At 38.5% G+C, this 21,681-nt stretch overlaps 1 protein-coding gene across 1 annotated transcript in view; it reads left to right on the top strand.

The window, feature by feature from the left end:
* LCP1 (lymphocyte cytosolic protein 1) overlaps positions 1 to 21,681 on the top strand; it is a 52,665-nt gene that overhangs the window by 13,347 nt on the left and 17,637 nt on the right. The window contains exons 2-10 of the mRNA XM_058548186.1: positions 7,119 to 7,206; positions 7,740 to 7,903; positions 8,072 to 8,201; positions 9,552 to 9,684; positions 11,915 to 11,996; positions 13,600 to 13,765; positions 15,112 to 15,254; positions 18,295 to 18,390; positions 20,164 to 20,359. Coding sequence (XP_058404169.1) covers positions 7,143 to 7,206; positions 7,740 to 7,903; positions 8,072 to 8,201; positions 9,552 to 9,684; positions 11,915 to 11,996; positions 13,600 to 13,765; positions 15,112 to 15,254; positions 18,295 to 18,390; positions 20,164 to 20,359 — 1,174 coding nt within the window. The 5' untranslated portion in view covers positions 7,119 to 7,142. The remainder of the gene's footprint in view (positions 1 to 7,118; positions 7,207 to 7,739; positions 7,904 to 8,071; positions 8,202 to 9,551; positions 9,685 to 11,914; positions 11,997 to 13,599; positions 13,766 to 15,111; positions 15,255 to 18,294; positions 18,391 to 20,163; positions 20,360 to 21,681) is intronic.

Here is a 21,681-nt window from a genome sequence, read left to right on the forward strand (position 1 = left end):
ACTGCAGAGATAAGAATTCTGTCCTCTGGACCAGCCCTTGGGAGAATCAGTGTAAATGCAGGGAGAGAAAAGGCAATCTAAAGGAGATTTTGACTTGACAAAAGAATTCGTTAAGAGCCCCTTTCGGTGGCCATCTGTATTTGAGGCCATTTATAATGATTTGGTTTCTTAGAAACACGGTCATTTTTAAAGTACATTTTCAGAATCATTTTTTATGTAAAACTTGGGAGTCTGTATCCATAGAGAAATGGTATCCCAAGAATATAGAGTAAATTACTCACAGTTAGAGCCCCTACAGCAATCTGCCTTATAAAATGAAGGGGACAGGATTAAGTGAAAGCAAAGCTCCTTCCTTATCTGATATAACTTTATCACGATGGCTTTTTAAAAAGCTTTTTAAAAACTTTAAAAAACTATTTTGCTTCAGAGTCCTATGTATTTTACATTTCACTTCTTTAGTCATCTTCATCTAAGGCTAAAGATTGCAATATTAATGATGTTCTAGATTACATGCTGTTTTGGGTTACTCATTGCTCATTGAGGTGTTGGAAGTGGTACAATTTCCCCCTGGATATATACAGAAATTATTGAGGTAAAGCTACGAATTTGGATCCTGAGTTTCCAGTTTTACTTTACACAGTGTGTCAGGTTGCAGGAAAAATAGGGCACATTCAAAAGACTCCCTTGGCGACGTGATGCCGGGTTACAGATGCCTCCCTGATTCTGGCGGTTACGTAATTGGGCATCAACATGTTGAATCAAAATACTGACCCGAGCAGCACTATCTCCTTTCAAAAATGATTCTAGCCCAGGAGCATCTCACTCTGTCGGGTCATCTTTTGCCATCCTTTCTGCTACTTTTCATCATCAGTTCTGAAACTCCTCAGAGAAAACTCAGCTTACGTTTTCACATTTATTTTTAGAGAACGTGTAAATTCTACAGCACTGTGTTCTATAGCAAACTCCTACAAAGAGTTTCTATATTCGGACTTCAGGAAACCTGAGTCAGAAGCTTTTATCATAAGAAGTCATTCTCAGAAATTCTCTCCCACTACCGATCTGAGAAATACCAGCTTTCTTTAAGCAGAGACTCAAAACTCACTGACCTAAAGGAATGAACAGGTTTTGTGGCTTTTTCAGTTTGAGGGGTTATTTGATTTTCTTATGACCTTAAAAATAATTTTGTAAAAATGAACAACTAGTACTTTCTTTGGCCAGATGTCTTGGGATTCTATAACTATTGATTTGATAAATTTAAGGGCTCACAGAAAAACTAGCAGCCAGCTGTGACTTAGATGAATGGTTTGAGATTCGTCTTCTTGGGTTTATGATTTGGGCAGTGATTCAGAAACGGGGTTCTAAACTTCACCACCAAATGGCAAAAAATCTTAAAATGGTTTCTGGCAGGGCAGAGTTGGATGATGCAGTCATTAAAAGTCATTAAGCTCTAGCTTAATGCAGAGCAGTAGAGCAGAGCTGAAGAAACGGCCCATTCCCGCCGGGGGAGGGACGTGCCTTCCTCAGCCACTTCTTTCAGGCCCCAAATGCCTCAGCACATCTCCTCCCAGCAGCGACTCCTCTGGAGTCTGTGGCCAATATGGTGCCAGTAATTTGCAAACTGAAACTCTCACCAATTATCCTTATTAATCTTACTAACGTTATTATAACCCATACCTTCACATATGCCTGCATTCAAATGGGTATTTTTTTCCAGGCAAACATATTAATAGACTGTGTAAAGTACCTGACATTTGGTTCTAACCCCAGCAATATTCTTCGTAGAAATGGTCTGATCTGCATGTTTTTACATTAATCACCTCCCTCTTCCTGCTTCTCTACTTTGTGAAAATGCTGCTATTTGCACATTCAGTTCAATTAGTTAAAGGGTCTCTTCTCAGTTATGGACCTTAATGGTCCTAGTAATGGTACCTCCATCCTTTTCCTGCTCTGCTCATCAGCAACTGCATTCACAAACTCTAGCCTGGCATCGCTTTGAGAACCTGTACATAGACGAAGCATTTCATCTCATTGGACCTTCAGTCTCCGTATCTATAAAATGAGGGAGTTGTAATAAATTATTTCTTAGGTTCCTTCTGTCTCTAAAAGTTGAGTTGTGTTTCCAAGACTTATTCCTCTTTCTGACGGTAAAAGAGACTCTCTCCAGATATCTCTTTGTTTGGACCCAAAACAACAAACAGTATCACAGTAACTTAGGCGGTTAACCACTTTTTCTCCAATTCACCTTTTAAACAATTTCAATTCTCTCTTTTCCTTTAGCTATTAAATCACTGAGGGGTTTTGGATTTTAAACATCTGGCAGCTTCTCGCTATTTGGCTTCTCTGGGTTGATCCTCTCCATTTGTAAACGTCTTAGAAAAATGTGGTTATCCAGACGCTCAAGGCTTTTCATCTTGACCTACCTGCCATGGTTTAAAAATCACACCATTTTAAAATAATCCTTTTTTTCCCTTCTAGGTCTTTCATTTGAATGGGCCCTGCAATTTTTTTTTTTTTAATTTTTTGCTTATTGCAGTAACATTGGTTTATAACATTGTAAAAATTTCAGGTGTACATCATTGTCCTTCTATTTCTGCATGGACAACATCATGTTCACCACCAAAATACTAATTACAACCCATCACCACACACATGTACCGAATTATCCCTTTCACCCTCCTCCCTCCCCGCTTCCCCTCTGGTAACCACCAATCCAATCTCTGTCCCTATGTGTTTGTTTATTGTTGTTATTATCTGCTACTTAATGAAGGAAATCATACGGTATTTGACCTTCTACCTCTGACTTATTTCACTTTGCATTATACCCTCAATGTCCATCCATGTTGTCACAAATGGCTGGATTTCATCGTTTCTTATGGCTGAGTAGTATTCCATTGTGTATATATACCACATCTTCTTTATCCATTCGTCCCTTGATGGGCACTTAGGTTGCTTCCAAGTCTTGGCTATTGTGAATAATGCTGCAATGAACACAGGGGTGCATGTACCTTTGCAAATTGGTGTTTTCAAGTTCTTTGGATAAATACCCAACAGTGGAATAGCTGGATCATATGGTAGTTCTATCCTTGATTTTTTGAGGAATCTCCATACTGTTTTCCATAGTGGCTGCACCAGTTTGCACTCCCACCAGCAGTGTATGAGAGTTCCCTTCTCTCCACATCCTCTCCAACACATATTGTTTTCTGTCTTGTTAATTATACCCATTCTGACGGGCGTGAGGTGATATCTCAATCATAGTTTTGATTTGCATTTCCCTGATAGTTAGTGATTTTGAACATCTTTTCATGTGTCTGTTGGCCATCTGTATATCTTCTTTGGAGAAATGTCTGTTCAGGTCTTTTCGGGCCCTGCAATTTTTATGCTAAAATATTTTCTCTACTTTTTCACCATGCCATGATCTTTAGATTTTCTTTTTCATTCAGTACGGTAATTCTTTCATTTCTTCCTCGGCCCTGCTCTTGACCTGTAAAATGCAGTCTCATTTCTGCCTTTACGTGTGTTTCTTGCCAGTCTCGGACAGGGCTCTAAAACCTAACACTCTTACATCAAAGGCCCAGTTCAGATTCAGAGATCCCGTGCATTCTCCTTACCTTTAACATTGTTTCATGATTCCAGGGTAACTAGGTCAGTGTAGACATGTCTCACCTGAAATGAAGAACATAACATACCTTTATGTGAACCACATAAAATAGTTGTTAAGTGAATGAATTTATCTCATAATTCCATGAACATCCATGAACCAAGAAGAGTTAAGACACTTAAAAACAAGAAGGGCCAGCCAGCTCTAGGGCTTTAGACCAGATTTTACCAAAGGCCTTGCTAAAATAGGGTGGGGGAGAGCCTACTACTAATGCATATATGGAGTATTGGTGGAAGGTATAAAGGAGAGCCAAGCCAATCAGTCACCAGAATTTAGTAAAGTGTACAAAGTTATATGCTAGTTTCTCAAGACGGAGGCCTCAATTTCTTGACACATGAAAGCAGAAGCTTCCTAAGCTAGAACACCTAGATAGGCTCTCTTATTACAGTTTTTTAGATCTCCCATGGGCTATGCATATTAAAGATATCTAATGAGTAATTGCTGAGTGAATGAATGGACGGATGAAATAAGTGTCTAACAGAAATGTGAAGGCAGGGGGCCAGCCACGTGGCTTAGTGGTTAAGTGCACCGAGTCCGCTGCTGGTGGCCCGGGTTCGGATCCCCGGCACACACAGATGCACCGCTTGTCAAGCCATGCTGTGGCAGCGTCCCATATAAAGCGGAGGCAGATAGGCACAGATGTTAGCCCAGGGCCAGTCTTCCTCAGCAAAAAAGAGGAGGGTTAGCATGGATGTTAGCTCAGGGCAGATCTTCCTCACAAAAAAAAAAAAAAAAGAAAAGTGAAAGCATTGAACCTGAATAGACAGCATGAGAAAGGAGAAACGTTTTGAGAATTGGAATCCTGGCTGCTCCTCTACCCAGCTGTGTGATCTGAGATATGTATCCTAACTTCTCTGAGCTTCTATTTCCTGCTCTATAAAATGGGAATATGTATACCTGTGCCATCAGCCTTCATTGAGGGACATTATAAGAAACACAAAACTTGTGTTTACTACATCCCACAAGTATCCTCTTCTTCGGGCCTAGGTGAAAGTATTCCTGTCTGACCTCAGTTCTGCGGCCCTAAGAAAATTGGTTTCTTTTTTTTCATATAGATAGAGCGAATTATGTAACTGATGGTATTTCCCTTTTTGCATTAGCTTCTAGAGAGCTTGGAGCTAGATCTTCAGCCTACTTCTAGCAAAATGTGGAGTCCTAACCATGTATTTGGAGCAGGAAAGCTCTTACCTGCCAACATCTTATTTCACCTCTGCTTATTTCCCCTTCTCATGGATTACATAATCTTACTGGTTTAGTACTTAAGTTTGGAAATATCTTTGTAACATGGCTCAAACTGTTTTTGGAACAAGACATGATGGAAAAAAAGAGAGAAAAAGGGGCCGGCCCAGTGGCATAGCAGTTAAGTTCGCACGCTCCCATTTCAGCGGCCCAGGGTTCACAGGTTCAGATCCTGGGCATGGACTGACGCACCGCTTGTCAAGCCATGCTGTGGTGACGTCCCATATAAAGTAGAGGAAGATGGGCACGTATGTTAGCCTAAGGCCAATCTTCCTCAGCAAAAGAGGAGGATTGGGAACAGATGTTAGCTCAAGGCTAATCTTCCTCACAAAAAAAAAAGGAAGAAAGAAAAGAAATAAAGGAGAGAGGAGAGACAGACAGACAGACAGACAGAAAAAGGAAAGAAGGGAAGAGAAGGCAAGAAAGTCAGATATCCAGTACCTGCCTCTGAGGGTTACTGCGATATGTAAATGAAATTGTGTTTGCTTATACAATTACGCCCTCAGCAGTTTCTACCTTCCTTCAGAGAAGCCAATGGACCAACACTTTTTTAGATATATAAGGCAAATAATAGTAAAATAAATTTTTATTGATAATAAAATATATTTTAAAAGGAATTGAAATAATGACAATATATATAATTCCACTATTTTCAAATCCTGCTCCCTGGAGTTCCCTTGGGTATATAAGGTGACAGAGAGGTGGCATAATGGAGGCAGGGGGACATTTGGGTTTTTTCAACCAAAGGCTCTCAGAGTTGTTTTTATTTGTTCACTTTTATTTACATCTAAAGTTTCTGTTAACAAAACGTTTGAAACTACTGATGTACGTACATGACAGGATAGTAAGTTGGTGGATAATGGATGTGGATTTGCAAAATTAAGTATAATGCATTTTTGGCCTACAGTTTTAAGTGTTAAAACCATTCCCTTTTTTGTGTCATTGTTTTTGCCACTGAAAACAAGTACAGCACTATAGAATAATGTGACAATATAGAAAAGGAAATCAATTTAAAACAACATCCTGTCACAAATTTAAAATATTTTTAAAAATCGATAATTTCACTAAAATGCCAAAAATATAATTATATGTAGAAATATCCCATCCCCTCCCCACCAGGAAATCCAGCATGCTTTAATGGAACTCATATTTGAAACATGCTGATGTGGGTTAGCTAGGGGCCTGGAGAATAGAATCCATTTTCTGTTTCATTCTCTTTCTACCCACTAGAGGGTAGCAATAACGCATAGGGAGGGGGAAACGAACACCAGCGCTAGGGTTAGGTTTCCCAGCAAGACTAGCCCTTCTGAGAAGGGAACACCTAAAAAGTCCCTCAGATTGCCATATATGAATTATTAGAGAGTCAGAGTCCCTTCCTCCTTCCCTAAATATTTAGAGAACTTTCATAATTCAGTTTGAAATTATAAAATTTATCTGTTGGCTTGACCAAATGTATTAATTTTAAATACAAACATGATGACCTCTCTAAAAAAGAAATTTATGTAAAAGTTAAGCATTTTAGTTGCGTATTGCTGTGTAACAAACTACTCCAAAACTTAGTGATGTAAAACAATACTCATTTTATTATCTCTCTCGATTCTATTGGTTGCCTGGGTATAGCTAGGCGATTCTTCTACTCCATGTGATGTTGCCTGGGACTGTGGCCACCCAGGCGCTCAGATGGGCTGGGACATCTGAAATGGCCACTCGGGTGGCTGGCAGTTGATGCTGGCTGTCAGCTGGGAGCCCAGCAGGGACTATTAGCCGGAGCACCCAGCTCTCCTTTATTGGCTTCCTCATGTGGCTTGGACATCTCACAGCATGGCAATTGGGTTCCAAGAGGGAACATCTCAAGAATGAGCATTTCAAAAGGAAGGAGGTGAAGTTTCCAGTCCCAGACATGGCTTCTACTGCCTTGTAAATGGTCAGAGCAGTCACAGGATCAGCCCAGGTTCAAGGGGAGGGGAATAATCTCCATCTCCTGATGTAAGGAGCAGTCTGTTTACACAGAGAGGGGAGAAATTGGTGAGGGCCATCTTTAGAGACCACCACATGGAGGGTTAAGAAAAAGGCTATTTCTTACATTTTGGAGTGATAGTTATAAATCATGAGCGATGCAGAGGAATAGTTCTTCATTTAATGAATGGGAATTGCGTCTAAATGTGGTACTTTAAGAACTAAGATGCACAACAGTCATTCCTTTTGTTCTCCCCCTCTGCAGATCTGTTGCCTACAGCAATAAAAAATGGCCAGAGGATCAGTGTCCGATGAAGAAATGATGGAGCTCAGAGAGGCTTTTGCCAAAGTTGGTGAGTAGACCTGATACCTCAAGTTGCACAGTTCTGTTCTTTATTGAGTAGCTTCAGGGCAGATTCAATGAAATGGTAACATGAGCAAAATAGCAGAAGTGACAGGAATACAGTGGTATTGGCTAGAGGAGCTGGGGAAACTTATTTTTGAAAGATCTACTTCAAGAAAATTACCTCTTTCTCTATCAAAACATAAAATAAACCCTTTCCCACCTATAGTTTTTCCTGGAAATGGCGCCTAAGTCTCATCTTTTATTTTCCCGTCTGTTTCTATAAAAGTCTCTTCAGGTTCTGTTGCCAGAACCTCTGTTTTGAAGTTATGACTCTTGGATGTTGGAAGTGATACTAATGCCCGTCTCCAATAGCAACAGGCCTCTTGTGAGATTCTGAGTCTTGCATGGGGTCAGGGTCAGGCCATGATCCCTGAATGATTGCCTCTCCTGCCCACTTACCTCCTATTTGGCCTTGTCTCACCTCTCTCTGTGCTGTTACCTGAATTGCCCTGAAACTTCAGCTCCTCTTTTGCCTTACAGATACTGATGGCAATGGGTACATCAGCTGCAATGAGTTGAATGACTTGTTCAAGGCTGCCTGCTTGCCTCTGCCTGGGTATAGAGTGAGAGAAATTACAGAAAACCTAATGGCTACAGGTGATCTGGACCAGGATGGGAAGATCAGTTTTGATGAGTTTATCAAGGTGAGTCTGATGCAGAATACGAGGAGATGCATTTGAAACTTGGAACTTCAATTGGAAAATATCCAGAAATGCGTTCTCACCCTCCTTGCTTCAACATTACGTATTCTTTTCTTTGTGGTTTTCTTGATCATAGATTGAGTTTCTAAAGATATATTATATTTTTTGCAGGTTTTTCATGGACTAAAGAGCACAGATGTTGCCAAGACCTTTAGAAAAGCAATCAATAAGAAGGAAGGGATTTGTGCCATTGGTGGTACTTCAGAACAGTCTAGTGTTGGCACCCAACACTCCTATTCAGGTAGGCTCTACTAATGAGTGGGAAGCGGAGGTGGAGAGAGCGTTGGGGTGAGGAGAGAGTTGAGGGTCGAGGGAGAGGGAACCATACAGAAAGGATCCATGCCTTCTGGGGTTACAGATTCTAAATTCGGTATTCAAACCTAAGGGGTGCAGAGAAAGAAGTAACAAGAGTTTATTGACTACTGCCTGTTTTCCTGTGTTTAGTAAGTGGGCCAGCAGGTCTAGCTCTTGGTGGCATCCAATACCAAATAATCTCATCAGTGTTTAAAAAATACATTCAAGGCTGCCAAAATTCTTTTGTAAATCTTGTGGACAAAATTAACTACTCAGGCTTCTACCTCCAAATTCCTGTATTCTCAATGCCTGACGAATGGTCAAAAAAAATTGTGTTTTCATTGATTTGGAAGCAAGTTGTGTATATATTCTGAAGCCTGCCATTTAACATCCTTAATGGAAACTTCTAATAGCCCAGACAGTACAGTAATACAACAATTCCCAAACTGAGTTCTTCAAAACGTTAGTTGATCTTAAAGATGAGTTCATGGTTAAGTACCATCCGTAATTGCAAAAGACAAAATTTAGCCTTTTATTTTTAAATGCAGAAATTTTCACAGCTTTTTGCTATGCAAATGTGCATTATGAATCTTCAAGACTGATATGCTGTGCAGTGTTTCTCAAACTCTTGTGATTTAGGATTCTTCTGAGGGACACTGTTGTTTGTAATGACACCCAGTTTGGGAAACACGGTGCTGAGCTGTAAGGCGTAACTTGAGGTTTTGTTAAAATTTTTAACATCAATTTCTGGCAGCTTTACTGATAGAAAAGAAAGATTACGTCACAAATGATTTCATTTCATAGCAATTTCATTATAATTGTATAAAGCAGCTCAGAGATAGTGCAAGGATTGTCTGTGATTATCCCATATTTACATCAGCTGGGCTAAAGGCAGAACACTGAGTTTTATCCTGTAACCATTAGACCACATTCGTATTTAAATTGTTTATATAAATAAAATATATTATGATTTTATCTATATATTTACATGTATATAAAATATATATGTATATATTTGCTTCTAAATATAGTATCTTTGCATATATATATATACATATATGTGGCTTCTAAATCTGCTTGCTGTATATTTTATGACTTGGAGTGAAAAGAGATTCTGTGCCTATTTCCCAAGTCACTTGATGTTTTTAAATGTCAATAAATGTGAGATGATAGGATAATGGACCAGATAACCTCACGATGTTTCTCCTGGGCATGAGAATATAAGATCCATGTGTATAATTTTGTTTATATCAGATCTTCACTTTGCAAATAAGTCATTTTAATTATTTATTTGCAGAGGAAGAGAAGTATGCTTTTGTCAACTGGATAAACAAAGCCCTGGAAAAGGACCCCGATTGTCGGCATGTCATCCCGATGGACCCAAACACCAATGATCTCTTCAGTGCTGTTGGGGATGGCATTGTCCTCTGGTACATAACACTTCCTTCTTGCTTTCCAAAAGTTTCCCTAGAAATTTCTGGAATACCAACAATTCATTGTGTTTATCCTATGGCAACTTCCTTTGGTACTTAGCTGGACTTGAAATGGTTTTCTGGAACTTCACTTGGCAGGTCCAGGACAGCAAACTAATTTCAAAAGCAACTTACAATGAGAAATGTAAAACTATTATTGCTTGGGTGGAGGAGAGGGATGCACAGTATAGAGACAAACATAAACATAGCTAGGGATATACTAATGCAAGGTCAAAAGCAATTATTTTTGGAATATGTGCCACTTTGCTTCATCTGAGCATGGCCTACCATGAGAGTAGACAGAATTGATAATAGCAGCATGATAACTGAAGCAATCCAATGCAAGTCCTTAAGCAAAGGACGTTTGAGTGGTAGACACAAATATACAACTCAAATGCTGAGGGTAGCTGGAAAAGGAGGAATGTGTTCCCTCCGTGGGAGGGCTCTAAACGCAGCTGGTCAATTCAGGATGGTGTCTTTGACAATGCCTCTGTGGCTCTTGCTTTAGCAGGTTCTCTGCCATTGTAAGACATGGTGTTAGTAGGAGGCTTGAAATGCCCAATCTCAGGTGGGCTCAGGAGTTGAAGGAAAGGATGGATGGGCAAGACTTTGAGCCCCTCCTCCTTTGCTCTGACCAGAGAAATTCTACTTTTAGTATTTAATTTATTAGAGCTCACCATGAGATTTCATTTTTAAAAGGTTCAACTGCTATAAGTAAATAAACAAACAAAGAAACCTAGTCTACGAGATCAAGTCCTAACTCCTTAGGTTGGCACCCAATGCACCCCATGGTCTTCCCTCAGTATCCTTCTGTTTTAGCTCCCAAGACCCCCATGACTCAGGTACCTATAGCCCACGGTACTGACTGAATGGCTGTATGAATGAGTGAATGCACCGGCAAGTATCCTCACTCTTCCCTGTACACACTCTGCTTATAACTTGCAACGTGGCTTTGCCTTTTATTTTCCTTTTTAAGAATGCCCTTTCCCATCCTCTCCTCCTGTACAAATCCATTTACTAAGAAATTTTCTGGTCTATCCCAACCCCAGTGATCTCTCCCTTCACTGAATTCTTAAAGCACATATCGCTGGTAATACTTTGAGAGCCATTATTATGTCCTGCTTTGAACTGTTTTGCAACTTCTCATATTCAGATATGACTGTAAGCTTTTCAAGGGCAGGGATATCTTAAACATTTTAAAGTCATCCCTCCCCCAACCATTTCCCAGAGCTTCTAGTTCACCTCCAGTTTCCTATTTTTCAAATGATGATTTAGTAGTTCATTTTGCCTATATTGCAATAAAGTGCCTTTTATTTAAATATATGTATAAATATATGTATAAATATATATAACAACAAAGTTATAGAAATACATCTTTAAAGAACAACCACAAAAAAAGGTAGTTGCTTAAAAATTATTAGGAAAAAATGTTAATGCTGATTTCTCTTCTCATTAAAAAAAGAAATAACCACAGTCAAGTTTACTGTTCTTTGATTTTGTTGTTGTTCCTTTGGATTTTTTTCCAACTTTCCTTTTTAAAATAAGATGGAGGTGACCTAAGGAAATTTATTTGTTATGCCCCATTGAAAGTTAAAACAATGCTAACAGGATAAAGTCAGTTTTTCATAAATAATGACTGCTTATTTTGGATGTCTGATCAATGTCTTAAATACTTAGGTGGGCGAAATTTCTAAAGTTCTGATCTGATAAGGAACACAGGAGAATATAAAACATTTTATCATACAGCTAGTTAAAGATATAGAGTTTGACCAGGTGTCAAATAGAAATGTACACATTATATAATCTCAGAAGTGTGTAAATAGTCTTTTATATAGTGGAGACCATTTTCATGGCTGAGAAAGTAAAGTACTCGTGGAGGATTTGCTTTGGCTCTTCACCCAGAATTTCCTAATATGCTAAGGAAACCAGAATAATTTTGCAGCTTTTTAGGTGAGTGAATGAAGTGGGGTCCTTATTTTCTGCCTCAATGTATTAGTATGACTTCAGGAACATTAACCTTTCCCACACATAGTTTGAATCTCATCAAAAGTGCATAACTGATTTTATATCTGAACCCTGGGTGGCACAGATTATGTTGCCATCTTGTTTGCATAGGGCATTGCTAGAATTCAATGTTACTAGGCTCTGGTATTCAGAAGCCTGCTTTCTTGAATTGTTTCTCTTTCAGTAAAATGATCAACTTATCAGTGCCAGACACAATTGATGAAAGAACGATCAACAAAAAGAAGCTCACGCCTTTCACCATTCAGGTATGTCCTTCCTCTGTTACCTTAATATAGGATTGTGCTTAGAAGGAATGAGCACCAAACTGCAGAGTCAGCCTTTTTCAGGTGCTCAGACATTATTCCCAATACCCAGGCTTTGGGCTGGTGATTTGTCATGACAAGTGGGGATACAGGGACACATTTCTGTTTTGTCTTTTATTAATATAGTGGAGGAGGGGAGAAGGTTAGTGGGGTGTTCGTAGTTGGGGTATTCTTTGTTATGGCCGCTTATGAATAAAATTCACATTGGCTAAAGTTTTAACTCAAACTTTCCCTAGCAATTTATCTTTGAGCTGATGCCAAATATACAGCATTTTATCTGAAAAGATTAGCCTTTCTAAGAAGTGAGGGGGTGAAAAACGGGAAGTGCTCCGGCCAGCTTCACAGTGGTGTTGGCCACAGCCAGCAGTGTGATAAATATAACTTGCTTTTATGCCTTCAATTTGTTGATTAACTGGGACAGTAGCCAGTAGTAAGTAAGCTGTCTTTCTGTTATGTTCCAGTATTTTGGCATTATTGTAATCTTTTTGCTCAGAAATAATGTCTCGCTTTTTAAATCATGAACAATATGTTACGTCTTGTTTGGATTTAAGCAACCCTGTGTACTTAGAAAACGGAAGTGGTAACCAAAGTGAGAACAATGATTAAATGTAAATGAATGCACTTAATGTTAAATTTTAATCTTGATGTTAAATTTTAATCTTGGCCATAAGTAGAAATGATATTTTTCACTCATCATTTGAGCTCTACACTAGGGCAAAAACCCACTTTTCTTCTGATAGTCCCCTTCCCAATTCACTGGGCCTTTGTTTTGTTTTTAATTTGCCATAAAAACAACTTCTATACATCTTTGATATCTCCTCCTTTGTGGACCCAAGAACAGTATATAGACTCTAGACTGAAAATTTGATTGATGCTATTCCAACTGTGCAAGAGTTACATTACATACATTGTTGTTAGTCATGAGAACATATGATCTGTACATGTGTGCTTGTGTGTGTGGGCATGTATGTGAGTGTGTACATGGGTGGGTACTCAAGGTCCCTAGATATTATGGATACTCAATAAATTGTCCTAATGAAAACCACACTATCTTTTCTAGGAATTTGATTTATATCTTTTTCATTCCCCTAATACTCAATCTGAAAGTCAAAAGCTATTTTGTTACTCTCTTTTATGACCCTGATTCACATCAACAATTGTATTATTAATGATAGCCAGTGATAAGACAAAGACTACCCTCAAAGGTGCCCCTTTACTCCTGGCTGATGGAGATGTTAAGTGTGGCGGCTCCATCACAGAGCAGTATGAAAAAATATGACTCATTAGTTTCATCTGACCAGGATGGGCCTTCATCTCCAGGTTCTGGTTTGACTGAATAGACACTGCATAAGCCAAGTGTCTGGGTTACCGGATTTTCTCTTCCAAGTTGTTAGTCACGGCTTTTTCTCAATGTTAAAATCTAGTGAAGACCACGCCTCCAGACCTGTGAACTTTCCAGAAGCAAATCATGGTTGCTGCTACAGGTCAGTAATCATCGTTCTGCATCTGCAAAGCCAAAAACAAACGCTTACTTTTTCTCCTTTAGGAAAATTTGAACCTGGCTCTGAACTCTGCCTCAGCCATCGGCTGCCACGTGGTTAACATCGGGGCTGAGGACTTAAAGGAGGGGAAGCCTTACCTGGTCCTGGGACTTTTGTGGCAAGTCATCAAGATTGGGTTGTTTGCCGATATCGAGCTCAGCAGGAATGAAGGTAGGAGCAAAGCAGCAAACGTTATTCACAGCATGGCTGTTTACTGATGCGTGTGTTGGGGGCTGTAGGAGGAAGATGTCAGGAATTGTCAAACTCAGAATCCTCAATTTTTGAAAACTATAGTCCTATTGAATCCATTGTATTAATGTAATAGATTCTACCCACACTGACCAGACTTGTTAAAATGACAGAGCAAAAGCTTTTTAAGACCACAGACTAATAATAGTGCTTGTTTAGAACCTGTAGCTCGGTCTAGCTGTCTGACACTCCAACCTCAAGAGCTTTTCTGAGATCTCTTTGCCTTCCAACACTTTATAAGAAGTTAGACTATTTTAAACTTGCATTTTACGGAGCAATTCACATCCATATACTGCAGTGTTAGCACCAGGTTAGGAGAAACTTGGTCTATTTCTTATCAAGACTATAGAAAGTTACATTTACAGTTTCAGAGTTCTCAACTAGATGTTGTAGCTGTCAATCTTATTCTGTCTGCTCTCAGCATCCCCTCTGCATTGAAACAATTACAGCCCCGTCTTTTAGACGAAGTAGTAGACCTTGATAAATATCGTACAAAACATGTTACCTTTTAGTTTTCCAGTACAGATACTACCAACATGAAATCTGAAACCAAATTCTCACCTTAGTTATATACACTTTTTGTTTATATGTCCAAATCACAAGAACCACTGAAGAATCCTGGGGTACCATTTTAAAACCAATATATTAAACATAATATCAAGAAGAAAAAAAACCAAATAGGGAACTTAGAACCCACAAGAAAGAATATTGATTTGCAAATAATGACTTCAGCTAAATTGAAACCTTCTAGCTGAGCAAAAAATATTTATTCGTCTGGGAAACAGAGAGGAAAGAGTTGATTATACTTCTTGAGATGCTATAATTATGCAGGTAAGCATTTGAAATATAAAACACCTATGGGATTAGACAAGAGGACATTGTCATTACTACAAAATCGATCTCTTAAAAACAAAAATGTTGTCCTATCATGAAACGTGGTCTGACAGTCCCAGCAGAGCTTTCTGAGCCACTAGTCTTGGTTATTTCTGTGGCTCTGCCGTGGTATTCTTAGGCATAGCACTGAGATTCATTGGTGCCTTGTCTTCCCCATCAGAAAAAAGGGGGTAATAAATAAGCTCACAATACCTTACACCTCTCTTTAGGGAATAATAATAAAGGGTTTATTCCATTGGAAAGGCTGTAAGTACCTTTACCCCAAAGAGACAACGTTGCTATCTTTGGCTTCCCAGCAGAGCTCAACGCAAGTTGTAACGAATCCCCCCAAATATCCCCGTATTAATTCTTCTTCTGCTTTTGTGCTTCTTTAGCTCTGATTGCTCTTTTGAGAGAAGGGGAGAGCCTGGAGGATTTGATGAAACTCTCCCCTGAGGAGCTCCTGCTGAGATGGGCTAATTACCACCTGGAAAACGCAGGCTGCAACAAAATTGGCAACTTCAGTACCGACATCAAGGTAGGAGGAGTGTAGTTTGAACGCCAAGTGAAGAAGAATTTGGGCGTTAATGGAGAAAAGACAGAGACTCCGGGCCACGTCACTTCAGAGGCTCTGGGGTTAGTTAGAGAGTGGCTTGTGCTGTTTTGGAGTCACTTGCTCTTCTCAATTGTCCATGTGCAGCTCTAGCTCTGGGCCACATGCAGATCTGTCCCGAGTCCTAGCGACGGCAGCATCAAAGGGAGATGGGCCGAATTATCCCTTTCACTTTCTTAGTATTTTGGTGGTGAACATGATGTGATCTATGCAGAAATAGAAGTACAATGATGTACACCTGAAATTTTTACAATGTTATAAACCAATGTTACTGCAATAAACAAAAAATTTAAAAAAATAAATAAAAAAATAAATAAAATAAAATAAAATCAGAAGAAAAGTGTGAATGTAATAACAATGAATATATAATAAATCTACCCTGGATTATATCTGCCTTCAAAAAAAAAAAAAACAAAAAAAAAATAAGGGAGATGGGGCTCCCTTAGTGTTTCAGTATCAGGAAGTAGAGGGACGAGGGTGAGCTAGAGGAAGGGCAAGAGAGAAGACTGCTTTTCAAGAGAGTATGTGCAGGACTGTCTTTCTAATTTTATCAATGGGAGCATCAGATGGCGATTCTTTAAAAAAAATTAAATAAGAATTACTCTTGTAATTATACTAATAATAGCAAACACAGTGTCTATGCATGCCGGGCATGGTTCTAACTGCTTTATGTATGTATTGACTCATTTAATCCTCCCAACAAACCTGTGAGATAAGGATTATTATTTTCTCATTTTACAGATAAGGAAACTGGGGTAAAGAGAATTTAAGCAACTTGTTCAAGTTCACGTAGCTGGGGAATGGGGTTAGGATTCAAATCCAGCTGTTGTCCTCCATGGTCTGCGTACTCGACCACCATAGTATACTGCCTCTTGAGAACAACTCGTGAATTTCTTGAGTTTTTCATTTGTAGAAACCAGAGTGATTTTTAAAAGATTATGATTCTAGAAACCTTCTGCAATGAGAATTTACCCAGATCATGTAGAAGACACCATCAGTCCTACAACAGAGATCCAGAAGGGGAAAGGCTGAGGGAAGCATGCACTGTGGTCTTGAAGTTTGTGAAAAGTTCCATGACAGGGTTAAAGGAAACAGCTGTTGGCACTGATGACAGATGGACCAAAATAGAATTTAAGGAGCAGGAAGGAATGTCAGAAGGCAGTTCCTAGTAGTAAGTAGTGTGAGATGCTGGGATGCAGCATGAGAAAAACAATTCAGTCTCCACTTTCTCAAAAGTTAAAGAAATTCTCTCCAAAGAGAAAGAGTCAGAGGAAAGGTCATATGACTCACCAAGAGTCAAACCCAAGCTTATAATTCTTTGAGTGACAGCTTCCCCCTGCTGTGGACTCAATGGCTTTTAGAATTAAGGGTCTGCCAGGCACGGTGCTGGTTAGAGTGAAGCTTCTAGGTGGAAAGTCGCCCATTCCTAAGCTAATAATATCAAATTCATTTTTCTAATTACACAACTTGAATTAGTTATTAACAGTCTTTGGCACCACCAAGCAACCAGATTTAGCAAGAGCTGGACAGCGTTATCTCCTTTTGTGCTCAATAGTTAAGCTCTGCAATTGTTTCAGCCGAAACTTTCAAGCTTCTCAGCCAACATTAGGCTGCTTGATCTAAGCCATAAATTTACCTGATTTTCCATCACTGAAAGGTTGTGTTCTTTAGAATAATAACCCTTTTGGACTTGGGCAGTATCTGTATGAGATGGGAGCTGGCCAGCTGAGGGCTTACACGGTGGTTGTGCCTGTCCTCAGGGAGCACCTACATCCCGCCCAAGGTCAGAGCTGTGACATGTCTGTCTCAGCAGCCGGCAACTTTGGGAGACACCCTTAAGTCACACAAAGTCGGCAAAGGTGGGGAGAAGGCCCTACTAGAGTGAGTGAAAAGCGTTTCTTAGGGTCAGGTGAAATGAAGTGAATCTTAGCAAAGCTCAACAGTTGTAACCTGTGGTAGGCAAATTTTATTTGTGCCTAACACCTGCATGGAACTTTCACAGACTTCAAAACAACTACAGTGAAAAGTAAGAGAAGGGGAGGGTAGCAAGAAAAGAGATGAAAATCGGTTTCACCAGGTGCAACATCAATGGCTGGCGTTCTCTCTTTCCATCTGTCTAATGTCACAGGTGGTGAGCATACCTCTGCTTTCCCCAGTGCCTACTCAGTTAACAAGCAAAACAAAACAGCAGCAGCTGATTTTTCAGTTTTTAACAGAAATTAAGATCTCTTTAAATGGTTTAAATAAATTGTCTGAAAATCTATATGCTTTCATTGGATGAAAATACATTTATAATTTTAAGACTACGATTCTGAGAATTCTTTTTGTCAATAAGCATATTTCCAGGATCTAAGAAAACATGAGAATTCAGTATCTATGTCCAGTCTGCTATAACTAAATTTAGCCATTTTTTCTAGCTTCTTGATAAACGTTAAATGTGCTTGTCATCTTAATATCTCTTCTTTTACATAAAGACTGTTAATGCTTCAACCTTCTGTCTTTGAAATCTTTTTCTTTTGCTGATTGTCCATTTAAATGTATTTTAAAACTCTGCTTTAAACTTCTGTTTCCTTTTTCTGTCACTTTTTTTTAATTAAACCTTAGCTGACTGACTTCTACAGCAATATAAAGGTATATATATTTTCCTGTGTACAATTTAATACGTGTAAATAAATTGTTTTTCTCCTCTAAGGACACCAGAATAGTCTTTACTTCTTTGGGTTGCCTTTTGTGTATGTCCTATATTTTTAATAGTTATACTCTTTTTAAAAAGAAAGACAAATATAATTCGTAAACAAATAGAAAATTCAAATTAGTGAATGTTTCCAGCTTTGTTAATTAAGTTGCATTCTTGAATGATAGTCGAATAGGAAATGGAATATATTTGCTTTTGGGAAATTATTGTCATGCTAAGTATGTAATTAGCTATGCTGTTTTGAAATTGTGATTTCTTAATTTCTCGCAGGATTCAAAGGCTTATTACCACCTGCTTGAACAGGTGGCTCCAAAGGGAGATGAAGAAGGTATTCCTGCTGTTGTTATTGACATGTCAGGACTAAGGGTAAGGCCACGTTGGCAGTTCCATTGTCCTGCATGACCCTGACTCTGGAGTTCCATGAGTGGACATCTCTGCTTAAAACCCTGTTAAAACTGTTAAAAACTGTTAATAGTTTTGGATAATAATTGTGGGAAATTGAATCTGGAAATAAATATTAAGGAAAGAATAAAACTAATACTAATTAAATGCCATATACCAGCTGAGGCACTTCTGTATATGTGCCATCATTTAATAGGCTCTACAATACCAAGAAGTATTATTATTTCATTTTTAGAATGAAATATTATTTCTGGAACATTATTTCTGGAAATAGATGGGATATTTATACAAATAAATAAATGCTTACTTTAGCAATATAAACACTGAAACTCCGGTTAATTAATATGTCCAAGATCATAAGACAGATTATTGGAAGTTATTTAATCCAAGGCTGGGGTCCTTTTCCTCTACTAATAAAAATAAGACTACACCCCGCTTGCTGAGTTCCTCCTATATGGCAGGTACTATGCTAGGCACATTGCATACACTGCCTCTAATCCTTGCAAACATCACTAAGGTAAGTGTTAATAACTGTTTTATAGTTGAGAAAACTGAAGGTCAGAGAAGTTAATAATCATCTCCTGGCCACAGAGCCAGTACATGGCATAGAAAGGATTTAAACCCAGGATGGCACCAAAATTCACTCAGTCGCAACCCTGCTCACTACACCATTGAGGGTAATGGGAGAAAAGGACTGGGCAGGATTGTGTGAGTTCTTAGAAGCATCTGGTTTGAGGGCTCTTCAAAACAGTGGACATAAAATGGGTCCAAGTGTTAAAACTTCAGTTTTGCTACCACTTTAATATTGATCTTGAGAAATCGTCTTACCCATTTTTGTGCCTCATTTAATATGATTAGAGTTAAATCCAATGAATTAGTGTTAAACTCATTCCTGAATGAGAAGTAAAGCTCACCAAATGTATAATGTATAGTGTTATCTAGTAAAGCATCATATTAAGAAATAATTCCAATTTAAAGTTCTGTTTTCTGAAAACTGGTGGTTTCATTGACAAATTAAGAGCTTTAAGGATAGTGGACCATATTTCAAGAAAACTTTAGTCTTCTAATAAGAGTCTGCTTACAGATGACTAGAGAGTCTCTAGAACTATTGGAATAGACTTTTAAGATGTTAAGTGAGTTGTTCTCAATCTGGTGTCTACAAAAGCCAAATTCATATTATATATTTATCAATGACACTGTAGCTTAACTACCATGTTTAATTTGTTTGAGTTGCAAGTACACCAGCTCAGTGTGGGAAAAGTGGTTATACTAATCAGAAGTTCTTATTGACACGTGTAAATATTTTTGATGAAGTGAAAGTAGGAATGTAATTTATGACTTAATAAATATACATTTTTGGTAGACAAAATCTCATGAAATCTGTGCAAGTGAATAATAAAAAGGAAGCTTAATCATTGAAAATAATTCAGATCAACTAAAAAGGTAAGATCATAGAATCTGTTGCAACTCTTTAAAAACAGGATAACCAGCCATTCATCTGAAATGGTTCTGTTAGAGTGAGAAGATTCAATTACTTAATTTATGAGATTCCTTTTACCTGTGACTTTTCAATTTTGGTTCAAGAGAACTTAAGTAATAATATGCTATTATTAAGTGTCTCTCTGAGGTTAAACACTAAGGGTTTCAGTAAGATTCCCATTTCTTTTTCATGTTATCATGTCTACTTGGTGCCTGGAGAGGCTTGATCCACTCTTGAGACGTCCTTTTCTGTTGCAGGAGAAGGATGACATCCAGAGGGCAGAATGCATGTTGCAGCAGGCGGAGAGGCTGGGCTGCCGGCAGTTTGTCACAGCCACAGATGTTGTTCGAGGGAACCCCAAGTTGAACTTGGCGTTCATTGCCAACCTCTTTAACAGATACCCTGCCCTGCACAAACCAGAGAACCAGGACATCGACTGGGGGGCTCTTGAAGGTAACTGGAAACCAGTTGCTTAAGAGTTTAGAAAAGCATTCACAATTTTAATTCAAAGGCAATTCGAAATCACCTCCTAAGCAAATATAAACCCCTTACACGTTGGGGAAGATTTGCAAACAGGTCATCAATTCTCTGATACATAACAAAGAGAATAAATAGATTAATCAAGTCAATTACAGCCAAGCAGGAATAATCACATACCATTATATCACATCCATTATACATAGGCGTCATCCATTATCAGAATTAAATGTTTTAGGCAAGACAATGCATTTAATTATTGGATGAAATAAATCCTGAGTTCCAAAAACCTAATTTATGTACTTAATGGACTGAATGTTAATTCCTAGAGGCAAGAAATTGCAGCCACTTATCATCTAAAAATTATATTTAACTTACGCTAAGAAGTGCTTACTGAGGTTTTTGTTTTGTTTCTTTGATTTGGATTGTGGGGGGCACACAATCATATTTTGAGGCAGAATCCCTGACAGTTGTGTTTGGGGGGTTAACGCCCTAAGATTGGACAAAAAGCATATAGCTTTAGTCAGGTTCTAACAGGTAAAAGTGCCAGAGATGTTTACTTTTTTTTTTTTAATCATGAATTAGTCCCAATATAGATAGAAAAATCTATATAGATAGAAGATAGAAAAATCAAGACAAACTTAATATTAAATGAATATCCTCAAAGCAAGGAAATCCAGATTTAAAGTATTGGTTGATCCTTTTCTGCAATGCTTTACTCTAGCTAGAAATACAAAATCAATCCGTGTTCCAACAGTGCTGCATTTGTATCATTTGATAAATCGTGGTCAGGGATCCATGCATTTTGTTGCCTACCAAATATATATATAAAGTCTTCTAATCACCCATTTCCAGCTGCCTCTAGAAGATCCCCTTTGGGTCCTTTACTGTTACTTGAAATTCAGCATATATGCAACAGAATTGATCATTTCTCCTTCCCCAATTGTCTTTCTGCTCTACCCCCCGTCCCATCCACTCTCCTTTAGAAATACTCCATTTCCATTAATCATACCACTTTTTTTTTTTCTTCAGTCACCAAAACTAAGACCTTGGGTTCCACTTTGATATCTTCCTCTCTTTCACCCCTAAATCTGTTGAATCAACAAATACTAATAATTCTTCCTGCAGAATGGCTTTTAAATTGTTATTTTTCCTTTCTGCTCTTCTGAACTCTTATTAAATCATACACCAACTATTTCAATAGGTCTTAGGGGCCTATTCCTCCATTCATCAAGCACTTGAATGTGCCCGTGTGCTAGTGTCAAACACTATCTCCTCTGCATGTTTAATTTACATGC

This window comes from Diceros bicornis, chromosome 9 (assembly GCF_020826845.1).
Source record: "Diceros bicornis minor isolate mBicDic1 chromosome 9, mDicBic1.mat.cur, whole genome shotgun sequence".
NCBI lineage: Eukaryota > Metazoa > Chordata > Mammalia > Perissodactyla > Rhinocerotidae > Diceros > Diceros bicornis.